At 32.1% G+C, this 13,687-nt stretch overlaps 1 protein-coding gene across 4 annotated transcripts in view; it reads left to right on the top strand.

The window, feature by feature from the left end:
• The window catches only part of LOC126754579 (dnaJ homolog subfamily B member 3), a 42,487-nt gene extending 29,300 nt beyond the window's left edge, over nucleotides 1-13,187 (top strand). For 3 of the 4 annotated variants that reach the window (XM_050466676.1, XM_050466675.1, XM_050466677.1), the window contains exons 2-7: nucleotides 4,844-4,911; nucleotides 5,676-5,785; nucleotides 6,144-6,404; nucleotides 11,139-11,342; nucleotides 11,415-11,682; nucleotides 11,746-13,187. In XM_050466676.1, the coding sequence (XP_050322633.1) occupies nucleotides 4,847-4,911; nucleotides 5,676-5,785; nucleotides 6,144-6,404; nucleotides 11,139-11,342; nucleotides 11,415-11,682; nucleotides 11,746-11,851 (1,014 nt within the window). In that variant the 5' untranslated portion in view covers nucleotides 4,844-4,846 and the 3' untranslated portion in view covers nucleotides 11,852-13,187. Of the gene's footprint in view, nucleotides 1-4,843; nucleotides 4,912-5,675; nucleotides 5,786-6,143; nucleotides 6,405-11,138; nucleotides 11,343-11,414; nucleotides 11,683-11,745 lie in introns of those variants that run through there. The other variant, XM_050466678.1, reaches the window with a different exon arrangement.
• Nucleotides 13,188-13,687: the final 500 nt, after the last annotated feature.

Genomic DNA, 13,687 nt, shown 5'->3' with positions numbered 1-13,687 from the left:
AAGTTATAAGTATAAGTAAGTATAACAGTTTCTCCTATGAGTATTTCAGGGCCATACTTTAAACCAAATGGATTGACAATAAATCATTAGGCCTACAACAATCAATGTTTGAACAAAATTTTGATTTCTCCAATACATAAACACTATAAAAACGATGAAATCGTATTTTGGCCGAACAAAGCCACTTCTTATTATACAAATGCGACATTGGAGTTCTTGGTCAACAAAAACATCTACTTTGTGCCTAAAAAAAGAACCCGACAAACTTAACACAATGCCGACCGATTGAGGATTTTTTTTTGAGAAGTCAAAGCTTTAGTGTACAAAAATGGTTGGAAGGCTCAAAATTTGAAGCAGCTGTCACGTCGCATCCGAAAGTGCCTTAAGGAAGTTGATATTAACGGTGTACAAGCTTGCTTAAGTATCCAGACTAAACTAAGACGGTTTGCTGACAATGGCCCGTATTTTGAAATTCATTATTTTTTTTTAATTTTAAAATAATATAATTATACTAATGGAATAGCTTATCTTTCTATTAACAGTATCTTTTGAGTTACGATGAAATAAAGTTAGTGAAGATTTTTAGTTATAACCTGTTAAAACGATTCAACCTTAAACAGATAGACATGTGACATAGAAATAGGAGAATAATGCTACGTACTAAATTTAGTCGAAATCGGTGCCACGCCCAACGTCCAATTTTCACACCGGCTTCCATAAAGCCCTCATATCACTATCTCGGAGGTAAATTTTAATGTCTCTGGCGTATTTAGTTATTGATTTATTGCGCGTTTAGTAGTTTTGAACAGTATCGTTATATGAGGAGTGAGCGGGGTTATCCGATTTAATCAATTGCCGGTAGGAGTTCTTATAATATTTGCGCTAAGTGAATTTGGTTGTTGTTGCTTTAGTGGTTTAGGAGATATGTACATTAAACTTATTAGAGGGCGGTGCCACCCCCGCTCTCCCGAATTTTTTTGCACATAGATACTCTTTGTTGCTCAAATTACAGTAGTCCGTTTAAGCCCATCTTACTCAAGTTCACTCGGATTTCAACTCGTCTCGTCATGCTGATCATTTATAAATGCTATTACATTTGCGAAGCTGCGCGTAGAAGATATAACCTTTGCCAAGAGTCGAGATGGCATATCAAAAGAAAGCATACTGCGCGTAAAAGACATTATTTTTGAGGAACAATACACATTTAATGATAATAATAATGTGAACAACAAAATGTCTCCTTTGGAAATTGAGGAGGATGGAAAAGATGCAGAAAAAGTCGACAAATCGACAACTAAATATTTCTCAGCTCAGAAAAAGCTTTACTTTTCACCCACCAGCGGTAAGAACTTAAATAATGTTATTTGGGTTTTCACTTTTCATCTTACAAATCAAACATTTGGTCCTTGGAGCCAAATTGAGCTCAGCCAGAATTAAAAGACCTGTATAAGGAAAATACAGGCAAATCAAACACATACATAGCCCCATATCTATACCGATTTCGCCTATTTTCACATTGTGATATGGGAATGTAAGAAAAATATCACGTATTAAACTTGGCTAAAATCGGAGCGTCGGATTCTGAGATATGGGTTTTCACCAAAAAGTGGGCGGTGCCACGCCTATCGTCCAATTTTCACACCGGCTCCCATAAAGCTCTTTCATGCCAACTCGAAGATAAAATTTGATGTCTCTGTCTTTAGTTATAGATTTATCGCGCTTTTAGTAGTTTTTAACAGTACCGTTATATGGGAGCGAGAGGGGTTATCTTTCGATTTCATATATTTTCACCCTGTCGGTAGGAGTTCTTATAATATTTGAAGTGAGCGAATTTGGTTATTGTTTTTTTTTTTGATTTGTGAGATATGTTTATTACAATTATTAGAGGTCGTTACAGTTTGCACGGACGGATGGACAGACAACCAGTCACCCGGATTTCAACTTTTCTCGTCAACCTGATCATATGTACATATACATTTGAGTGTGTTAGGTGAACAAAACTATTATACTTTGTAGAAACAGATTGCAAGAGTATAAAGAAATCTGGAAACCGGTGTTTTACAACACGGGAGATTGGAGCATGTATTGAGTAAACTTCAGTTATAATAAAACAATGAATTTTCTACAATTACAACAATTTTCTCAATAAACACTACCTTACTTTGTAAAACGAAAACAGCATTTTTTGAACGCACTGCATTATTATTTATCAAAAACTAGCTGACCCCGCAGCCGTTGTCCTGCGTGAAATTATGTGTTTTGAAATGAAAAAAAGTTGAAATTGTATTGTGTCGAAAATGATTTATTTTCTATTTTTCTACATTTTTTTAATGTAGCGCAACTTAATAAACATAATTTTTTGATTTCTGTTCCCCTTTTATTCGATAACTGCGTCATAATCAGTCGGGTTCCATTACACAGTTTTGGCGCATGAAGATTGTGAAAAATAATAATGACAGATCCAACTTTGAGACGCAAAAGATGCTGGGGCATACCAAGCCTCTCCAAAGAATTTGGAAATTCCACTGGATAATTTACGTTTTCGTCTGCCTTGTCAAGACGATCGATCGATTTATATGAGCGCAAACCTCCCGGAATTTGACTTTGAATCTTCCAGTTTAAGTCATTAACATCGGTATTTTTGGCAGCTAAAATTGCGCGTGCACTTAAGCAATTGCAGTTACGATACTTTGACCAATGTTCGGATAAACATTCGTGATGAATTCATCTTCCGTTGAAGTGAATTGACAAAAGGGAGGTGAAATTGATATCAAACCACTGGAAGTATCAACCGAAATTTGCCCATTTCCAATTCTAAGCGAATATCCGTACAATGTAAAATGTCGTCGGCAATGTCATTTTTTCGTATCCCATAATTAACGCGAATTTGAAGGCTGATATGTCGAAATGATCTTCTCGAAAAGTATGCGAACTTCAGTGGCATGCGAAGCAACTATCGCATTGTCCTTCGTCTGTTTCCAGTGATTATCATATTCCAGCAACTGCTGGCATGCTTCTCAAAAAGTTGTACACACTGTACCATTCACAATACGCAATGACTTAAATAAAGTTGAACCGGGAGACGCACAACAGTCGGAAAACTTTCATGAATTGCAAAAGTAAATATCCTACAAAGCGCTTTATTGCAGTTCACATATCGACCCATTTGATACTGCTGATCTCATATCGTTCAAGGCCAATAACCGCTAAGTTGCTTTCTTTGGTGACGTACTTGCAAACGTATTTGATCGATTTCACCAATCTGCAATATTCAACATTGACATCAGTTTTGAATGTGAATTAGACAAAAGTGGCGAATATGGTACGATCCATGTGTTGTCAACTTCGATGTGTTGTTAACGTCGATATTCACGCCTCTAAATGCTAAATGTTCTGCCATTGTCGTCTGGTGAGTGACGCCGATACAGTGAATATCCATCATTTCCCATTTCCGTTTCCGAAAGAAAAGCACATGAGTAGTGTTTCGTGCATTTATTGTCAGACATACAAACCAAAGTGGGATTGTAAGGTTGGCACGGTCTATGAACCATATTGGTTTCCACCACTTCGTATAATTCTGGATCTATCTCTGAATCAGGAAATTCCGCTGAAATGATTTCATCAATTTGATCTGGTGTAATCACCATCCGCATCCAAAGAAGAATGTGTGTGAGGCAAATCTCTTTTTTGCTACTCAACAGAATACATTCAGCATCTAACAGCACCATAAATACCATAGGTTGCTTCAAGATAAAGACCATCAAACATCGCAGCTATTGTTTAATAAGTCGTGCTGTGATATCGTAACGATCGCTAGCTGATTGACCGCGATCCATAATTCCGCACGTAAGTCATCGCATTTTGGGAGTATTTCTTGCCTTTTCTTGGGCTGCCATACGTTGATGGCAAAAAGAACGCCGACCAATATTAGCGCGACCTCTTCGTGGCTTCGTAACAAATTTCAATATGCAATTGATCACATTGTGTGAAACACACATAAAGTTTTCACTGAATAATTTTAAATAATTTTCCTTTGGATAGCGGGAATAAAAAAACAAGCGACCGCAGTTGAACAATTCAAATAATTAACAAATCAAAAATTGAAAAACAAAACAAACAAAAATTTAAAAAAAATGTGTATGGAAAATGTTACTTTTTGGAATTGTCCAATTTTCCGACTTCTCCTCATGAAAAGTATAAGGTATTTTTTTCTAAACCTTTCCCGATCCACAACAAATAACCTTTAACAATTGGTTCAATCGTTCTCTTAGTGTTACTAACAAACATTCATTTTTATATACATACATACATATGTATGTACATGTACATATGTAACGTTTGTATGGGGGAAAAGAAAAGGGCTGTTTTTAGGGGTTTTCCGGAAATTATTCGAATTTTTCTCGCCGTAAAAACCATCTTTGAACTTCAACGAACATTTAAGAAAAAGAATTGGCAAAATTGGTCCAGGCGTTATTGAGTTATGAGCGTACATACATTTTGACGATTCATTTTTATTTATATACATAGATGAAAAATACATTAGTTTTATTTAAAAATAAGTTCATAAGAAATATTAAGAATGTTTTGTATTCTACGAAATTAAAGGTAAATTTTAATATTTCTGTGTAATATTCTATCAATATTAAATATATTTACTTTAAAACATTATCGTAGTTAGTAAACTTGGTAAAATTGTATTAACATTTAATTAAACTTTATGTTTACCTAGAACCTGTTTAAATAGTATAAATTTAGGCAAGTGAAAGCTAGAAGTGTAAGGGGTTACGTCCTTTTTGAAAACATTCACTTTGCAATAACACCGACCTTTGAATCTACATTACAGAAAATGGTTGATTATTACAAAGTGCTGGACATATCGCGAGATGCGACAGAAAGCGAAGTGAAGAAAGCGTAAGTAAACTCCTCCGAATTTGGTTGTAATATATTGTATGTATATACTTATGTGGGTATATATTGTACACCCTTATAAATGCTAAATATTAATAAAGTTATGTAAGCTTATCTTAATGAATAAACTTATATATATATATGCATTCAGATACGTTTTTTTTAATGAATAATGAAAGTATAAAAAATTCATTTGCATTCGAGTATTATTTAATAACCACACCTTTCACTTTTTAGAAATTGATTGAGTTTTTAGTTACAGTTATATAATTGAGACAGATTTGTATTCAAACAAATAGAAACAGCTAATGCAAACTGTTGGTCGATGGATGTTTCGCTATTAATTCATAAAATGCGTTAAAAATCATAATGCAGGCTATTAGTTTCGAAAAATAAAAATAAAATTAAAAATCATGTCATTCTACAATTTAAATTATTTGAATATATTGAATAATGCTCGAGAAATACCGAAAAGGTCAAAATACAAGTAGATAAGAATATATCATGTATGCAGTTGCTACCCTTGAACAGGGTATATTAAGTTTGTAACACCCTGAAGAAAACGACAAAGATCCCATAAAGGATTTATATTAATGATCAGCGACAAGCTAAGTCGATTTAGCCATGTCCGTCTGTCTGTGGTTCTTCAGTTTTTAAAATATTGCAAAAATAAAGTTTTAGTATTATTTAGTAAGAAAGATATTTTTAAATACTTGTAGAAATTTTACTTATGTGTGTTGCTAACTATATTTTTATCTCTCATACAGTTATAAAAAATTGGCACTGAAGTGGCATCCTGATAAAAATCCTGACAATTTAGATGAAGCAAATACGCGATTTAGAGAACTATCTGAAGCCTACGAGGTTTTGTCGGATGGTAAGTTCTTGCTTATGGTTAATAAGGCATTATTTATTCAATAAAATTGTATCCTAAACTAAATTTCTTTGTAAACTATATTGAAAGTAATAAAATGAAAACCAGCACCTCGTTTGAAGATGATCATCACATTTTTTCGAAAAAAATATCTAATTAGCATTTTAATTTTCTTCATAACATCATAAATCACTTAATAAGCATACATTGTAAAGGTTTCTATTTAATCGAAAAATGAGTGAAAGAAAGAGAAAACAAAACGACTTAAAATTAAATACTTGTATGTATGAATCTTCATAACTTTCCGAAGGGATATATCATAAGTTTAAATAGCTATATATGTATATGTACTTGCTTGTAGCACGTAGACGGAAAATTTATGATACACGTGCGACGCTACAGAAGGAAGCTTCAACATACAACTATGCCAAAGGCAGTGGATATACGGGCGGCAGTGGTTATAGATACCGAACCCGTGCTGATCCTAAACGCGACTACAATTACAACTATAAAGATGACGAACACTGCAGACATGATAATAATTCAAATAAACATGGGAACCGATATCACTCCTTTACTTTTCGCAATTTATTTGAATGGACACCATTCCATAAATTATTTGGTAAAATAGAACTTTGAACCCACTTTGTGGTTTGCTTTTTGGCTAATAATTTTCTAATAATTCGGCACATATGTATGTATGTTCGTTCTCTCGTATTTTGTTAACTAACACTAAGCTTCATTTCAATAAACCTACAGAAAATAAATCCACTCATATAGTAGTGGGCATCAACGCTCTAAGCATTTTTCAGTGGTTAACAATTTGAAATAGTTCTGGCTCTGATTGCATTGCAAACGTAAAACTGCCTTTCCGTACTATGTTTATAAATAAATAAAATTTCGTTCACATAGGCAGTTTACGTTTTATTACACAGTACAACAGCTAATCTGGGGGGTGAGAAATTCCAAGTCAGGGTGATGGTACTAAGTCAGTATAGTAAAACCCTCAAAGGGTTTGGCGTTCGTATGTGTCAGTTTTTTTTTATGACCTTTTCAATTTTTTCTTATGTGATAGTGAACGAAAATTGGGTACCAAATATAGTGTGTAAAAGCTGCTACAACCGTCTAATGGATTGGAAAAATAGATAATAGTGGTTCGCGAGTTATGTTAAACTACGTTTTTGCCAAAATGTTACAACTAAGGGAAAAAAGATCAAGATAAGGAAAACATTTAAAAGGTCATAAAAAAAACTGACACATACGAACGCCAAACCCTTTGAAGGTTTTACTATATTGACCTAGTAGGTACCATCACCCTGACTTGGAATTTCTCACCCCCCAGACAATAATCCCAAAAATGTTTCACAGTGTTACATAAAGCTTTATTTTACATGGAAATTAAGTGGAGCAAAAAATAGTAGTGTATAAAAAATTTAGCTTATATCTATTTTTAGTACTTGGCAGTATGGCCTTTATTTTAGTCACATTTCGGTGATATAGTTCGCCATGCATCCTTACGGACCCCAGCTTATTATTTTTTTTACATTTATTTATAAAAGGCCAAAAGATTTTCAGTGGGATTGAGGTCAGGAGATCGAGCTGGCTAGTTCATAACCTCAATTCCTTTGAAGCGAAACCATTTCTGGGTCAGCCTACAGGTGTATTTTATCTCATCGTCCTGGTGAAACATTCTGTAAATATATGTATATCTGTAAATGTTATCACAACAAATTTGCGTGCTGACCCATGATGTCTACAATTCAATGAATCGGATCAACGCTTCTGTAACAGAAATATCACCTTATTATTATACCTGACGCACTATGTTTTAAGGAAATGTCACAGGTACTCTCAATACTTCCCGCCATAATTAATATAATATTCGACTTAATATTCGACTCTTCAATCCAAAGTATGTGCCTACAATTTTCCATTAGCAAATAAAGGATACGAACGCAATATATTTTTTAATTTTCCGTTTAAAAAAATAGGAAGTTATTATTTTATTATTGATGCTTATTAAAAACTTATACCTAGACGTGAAATCAAATTTTTTTATATTATTTCATTGCTCGTTGATATTCAATCTTCTATCTATTCTACTGAATAACGGTACTCTCTTAAGATTTTCAAATTGAATGCAATAGGGCGGTTACATATTATATAATATTATTTTAAAAATAAGTGTTATCAATGCCATATGTCGTGCGAAAAATATTTCAGAATTTATTTAACGAATGCCCACTACTATTTCATTGCTCGCAGCTGTACATATTCATTATGAAATGTTGAAGCTTACTTATAAGGCATAAGCTAAAAAGTGAGTTTGTTTTCTAAGTCTGTTATGAATACAGTAGATTAATTTGTTTCAGTCTCATTAAAAAACATAAAACAAATATCAGTAACTTTGCAAATACCACATTCTATTGGTATTGTCTTCTTTTCACCACTCAGTTGTGCTCCTTGGCAACAAAGGATTTACTTTTGTCATTAAAATTATTTAAAGTAAAATATATGCCCTAAAGCTATCATGTCAACATTTCTGAGTATTTAAATTTTATGTATATGTATAAGTATTATACAAGTACGTCATTGTAGCGGTATAAAATATACACATCCCAATTAATTCAGAGAAATGGTAGCGAATTGATTGTCCTTATCCAAATATAGAGCTGAACCATTCCGGAAATCAATTATTATTAGACGAAAAAAAAACAAAACAAGTATAAATTGTAGTGTATTTTTGGCAGACGTTTTTAGAAAAAATGCAAATTTTGGTGAAAATTGTTGTAATTTGACTTTATAACATATTTTGACAATATTCTAAAGATGTTAAAGAATTAATTAAGACAATAATTTTTTTTGATATCGTGAAATTCATGACTCCAGAAAAAATTTGAACAAATAGGTCTTTATATCGTAAAAATATTATATGCGACAGTTTATAAAGTATTATATTTCGTAACGGACATTGTAGATAGTGTTTGTATAGAGATGCAGGTGTGCATGAAAATAGTAGTGCGTCTTATATTTAGTGATCTTTCCTAATATATACTGTTTTGCCAAGTTAACAAGCTCGATTATTTTGGTAGAATATACACTTCAAATTATAAAAACAAAACTCCCGTTACTTTTACTTCCACTGTCTTTCTTATTACACATTTTTGTATTATCTAAGAAACAAGCTGCTCATTAAAATAGTGGTGCTTGTCGTTAAGGGTCGATGAATTAAAAAATTCTTAGTTAGTTGCGATAAGTAAGAGTCTTTAAGCGATTATAATAAGATACAGTTCTCAATGGGACAAATGTAAAAAAAAAAAAACAATATGGGAGGATAAACAGATTTTATGATATGTAAAAAACGACCCAACCCAACTTCTTTTTTTTTCAAAGGCACAAGATCCAGAAAGTATGTCCGTCCACTACCAAACAAAATTTATCATTCTATGTACACTACCAAAACTTTTAAACATGGTGGTCTGAGCATTATAGCATCAAAACTTACTAAAGGATGTTATGTTAATATTTTCCAGTTGGAAAATGTCTCTAAAAAGGACGTTTGAGCAGAATAATTTCCCAAAACGTACGACCAAACCAGCTAAGGAGTGGTTTGCATCAGAAAAGATCGATACATAGGCTGAAATCCCTATGAAGCGTTGTAAGGATCTAATAGACTCTACACAACATCAGTGTAAGAACGTATTAAAAAATAAAGCCTTTACAACCAAATATTAATTAATCAAAAACATTTCGTATTTAAAATTTATTTATTTTCTTCAACAAACTTAGCACTACTATTTTCGTAAACAGACTAGTTTTTAACTTAAATCAATCTTGTCAGTAAAACAAAAATACATATTGGAAAAAAAAAATTGTGTTTATACGTAGAAATAGCTAAAAATTACTTTTTAAAATTATTGAATTCATAATTTGTATTTTTAACTTGATTTTTTTGTTTTATAGTTAGAACCCATCAGCACTACCATATGTTTAATTTTCCTCTTAATTTCTACTACTCTCACGACAGATAAAAAAATTAAAAATATCAAGATGATATCTGGAAGAATTCTTTTTGACAAGTAATTAAAGTGTGAAACAATAGTTCCCTGTTCGCTTCTGCTCTCTTATCAAAAAAAAAATATTTAAAACCAACAACAAAGTTATCGAGTTGAATTCGTACAAGAGAATATGCGGGCACCTCATTGAAGTGGTACTTCACAGCCGATATCTTCAATGCTACCAATTTTTTTGTTCATTTTAAAGTCAGGGGCCCTATTCTGTATCTCGATTCGTAAATGTATTCTACTCGACATTCGGATCTACTTTATAATTATGCGAAAGTTGGACCACCCTGTGCCAGAATAAATACGTACAATATTCGTTTTTGCTTTCTACAACTCAAAAGCTAACGAATATTTTATTCGAAAATTGGCTTGAAAATCCGAAAGTCGAGTTACGAAATATAAAAAATCCGAATTCGAGTAAACTTTTTTTTCGAGTCGAGTTACAGAATAGGCCCCCAGTTTTATTAATGTGAATGGTTCAAATTACAAATGCAGACAATATATTTCTTTTTTTTTTTTATACTTAAGACTTAAAATAATTTAAAGAAAACAAAAAATAAAAGGTTACTACAACGATTACTATTATCCACTAAGAGAGAATCATAACACTATTTCGTTTGGGTCAGAAGAGATGTTTCGAATCTGATATAGTTTGGCAGCCAGGTAGGAACTCTAAAAATGCGTTTTACCAAGCTTACAAGCTTAAAGCTTAGAGTGTGGGGACCGGGAATTAAGTGGCACATACATACATACATATATGTATATTCAAATAAAATAACAAAAATATACTTACGCCACATTCATAATCGAAAATATTTACAATATTAAAATGATTGTATTCAAAAATATGAAAAAATTAAAATGTAAAAAAATTGGGTTTATTTTTACTTTATGGTAATAGCTTTGGTGAAATATCGAAATTTTGACTTGAATTGTACCTATGGAACTATCTGAAATTGTACATTAGTACACTAAAAGCAAATCATTTGGACTCTTTCAGCTATCTATCAATGTTCTTCGGAACAAAAACTTCCACTGCTTATCTGTTTGGTTTTTAATGACGTGGGACCATGTATAAGTGTAACAACGGGGTTGATTATTTACTAGATAATTAACGCCAGCTTGAAACGTTAAAATAACGATTGCCCACTGCATATTAATAGTGAATATTAGAAATGTTTTATTTTATTAAGTAAATAACCATTTCTTGTTGAGTTTGAATTGATTTACTAACATGTATATTTAATTTGAAACGTTTTGAAATTAATTTGTATACAATTCTAAACTTACAGAAAAAAAGCGTCGTCTTTACGACCAATATGGTAAAGAGGGGCTGTTGGGTGATCGGGGTCATCATCGATCTTCACGGCACCATCATACGCATGACTACGATGACTTCGACATAATGGGTGGTTTCCCATTTGTGTTTCGGCCACCAGAGGAAGTTTTCCGCGAATTTTTCGGTGTAAATTCACCGTTCGCTGATTTATTTAGAGGTGAAAATCGTGGATGTACTGTTTTTATTTTAATTTTACATTTGCTTTCAATTTGGATATATGTATATATAGATGTACATGGTTACCCTCAGTCGAACAGACACAATAACGGGCTTAGCACCAGTGGACGTCAACATGTCGGCACTAAATTGGCCTCACCATTTGGAGCGCCAATGCTGAACTACTCTATGATGGATTTTATGATGCCGTCCAATGGATTTACTTCATTCAGCTCATTCAATTCAGTTCCAAATGGACGGGGTGGTGCGGCAAATGGCGCCGTCCGACGCACATCAACTTCAACGACATTCGTTAACGGCAAAAAATTAATGACTAAACGGTATGTGTTTTGTTCATTTATATTTGAAAGTTTGTATTAATTGTCTATATTTTAAATCCACAGAGTCTATGAAAATGGAAAGGAGACTGTATTTTCATACGAAAACGATGTCCTGAAATCAAAGACTGTGAATGGAGTTACACAGAAACTCTCTTCAATTACAAATTAAGGAAAGTCATAAACTTTACAGAAAGAATAAAAGAGAAAATCAATCAAAATTATGCCACGTGTAACTCTTCTCCCTAAGTCTAGGATTTTCCACTACCATAGATCAGTTAATTTCGTTATTATTTTTTTACGAATATCTATAATGATAATGTATGTAAACATATAAATTAATTAGTAATTAATGAAGAGAATGAATTTGATGATTCTCCTCTATTTTACGTTTATTTTTATTATTTATAAGAGTCAGTATAAATGAGAGGTATAATTTTAAAGAGATATGAATTGAGGACATTTTCATTCATATTTGATAGAAAGGATTAAATCTCTTATAATTATGGAATGCCAGCTTAAATTTTTTTTTTACCACATACCCGAGAATGATTCACCCTGTAACTAAATTTCAAATATATATATAAATTTGATTATAAATTAAATGAATAGAAGATCTGAAGTCAAAACTGAAGTGAATAAAAACCCAAAACCATCAATAAAGTGGATAATTAAAAAAAGCAATGTAGAGAAATTTAATTATTTTACCAGAAAAGTACTTTGTTCATTTATTTGTCATTTAATTGTAGAAACTTATATTTTGATATATAAATGACAAATGAAATGTGATACATGCCTACATTTCGTAAATGATCAAATAGATTGACATTAGGCAATCGCCAATAGCTAAAAGAAGTCGGATGAATTATGTTTATTAACAAATTTATTTATTAATCATAAAGTGTATTTTTATCTTTTACCTCAAAATAAAAAAATCATCAAAATTAGTATACTCCGAATTATTAAAAAAGACCAACAGGCATGTTAATTTATATAACTAATCCGGAAAAGGCCGCTGCTGTATGCTCTTGAATTATTTCGATGATGGTTCATACTAGACATCCTTATGATGCCAGATATGAATAATTTTCTATTCTTTGTATACATGGGCAAATTATAAAAATCAAATTAAGAAGTATGGAAGTCATATGGCAAAAATTGTGAATGTAATGATTTTGAATGTGAAAGGGTAAATAGTTTCATAATATCTAGAAGGTAGTGAATTATATATCTAACAAGTTAATAAAAGTAAAGAGATTTACTTCAGCTCCAGATTTTTAAGTATAATATATATGATTTAAGTATCAAAGAAGGGTATACAATTTAGAAATAAACACGAAAACATGAAAACATTTGCATTCTATTTCTTTTGGAAATCTATGAAAATTAAAATTTTTTAATATATGATATTGTTGCAGGACTTTATGTAAAAGTTGCAAAATTTTCACAAAGATGTATTCAGTACGTGAATAAATGTTGAAATAAATTACTTTTACGATGAAAACATATATATCTATGTATAGCTAGTATTTACTACTTATGAAGATTTTGCCCGCTATTTTACGGGCAGGATCCGTAGCAGTTATGAGAAATTTGGGAAAAAATTAAATTTTATAACTTTTTTTCCTAACAAAATAATCGCTATATTTTAATTTTTATACTTTTGCAACCTGTTGCTACAGAGTATAATAGTTTTGTTCACCTAACCTTATATGTATCACCTAAAGCTAAGCGGGATAGGTATAGGGTTATATATAAATGATCAGGATGATGCAAATTAATTAAAAATTAAGATATTTTGATGAAACTTGGTATGCGGATTTCTTAGTACGAAAAATTTACGAGTTCGTAGATGAACGTAATCGTACAAAACGCAAGTAACCGAAAACCTGTAAAATTCCATAACTAAACACTAAATTAAGATTTAAAACTGTAATTTGGTACAGGGGACCGCAGCAAAGGGATCACCTGTGGGCAAATTTGGAAAAAGTGGGAACCGCCACGCCCT

The sequence above is a fragment of the Bactrocera neohumeralis genome, chromosome 4, assembly GCF_024586455.1.
Source record: "Bactrocera neohumeralis isolate Rockhampton chromosome 4, APGP_CSIRO_Bneo_wtdbg2-racon-allhic-juicebox.fasta_v2, whole genome shotgun sequence".
In the NCBI taxonomy this organism is placed as follows: Eukaryota; Metazoa; Arthropoda; class Insecta; order Diptera; family Tephritidae; genus Bactrocera; species Bactrocera neohumeralis.
This window is presented reverse-complemented; position numbering and strand designations above follow the sequence as displayed.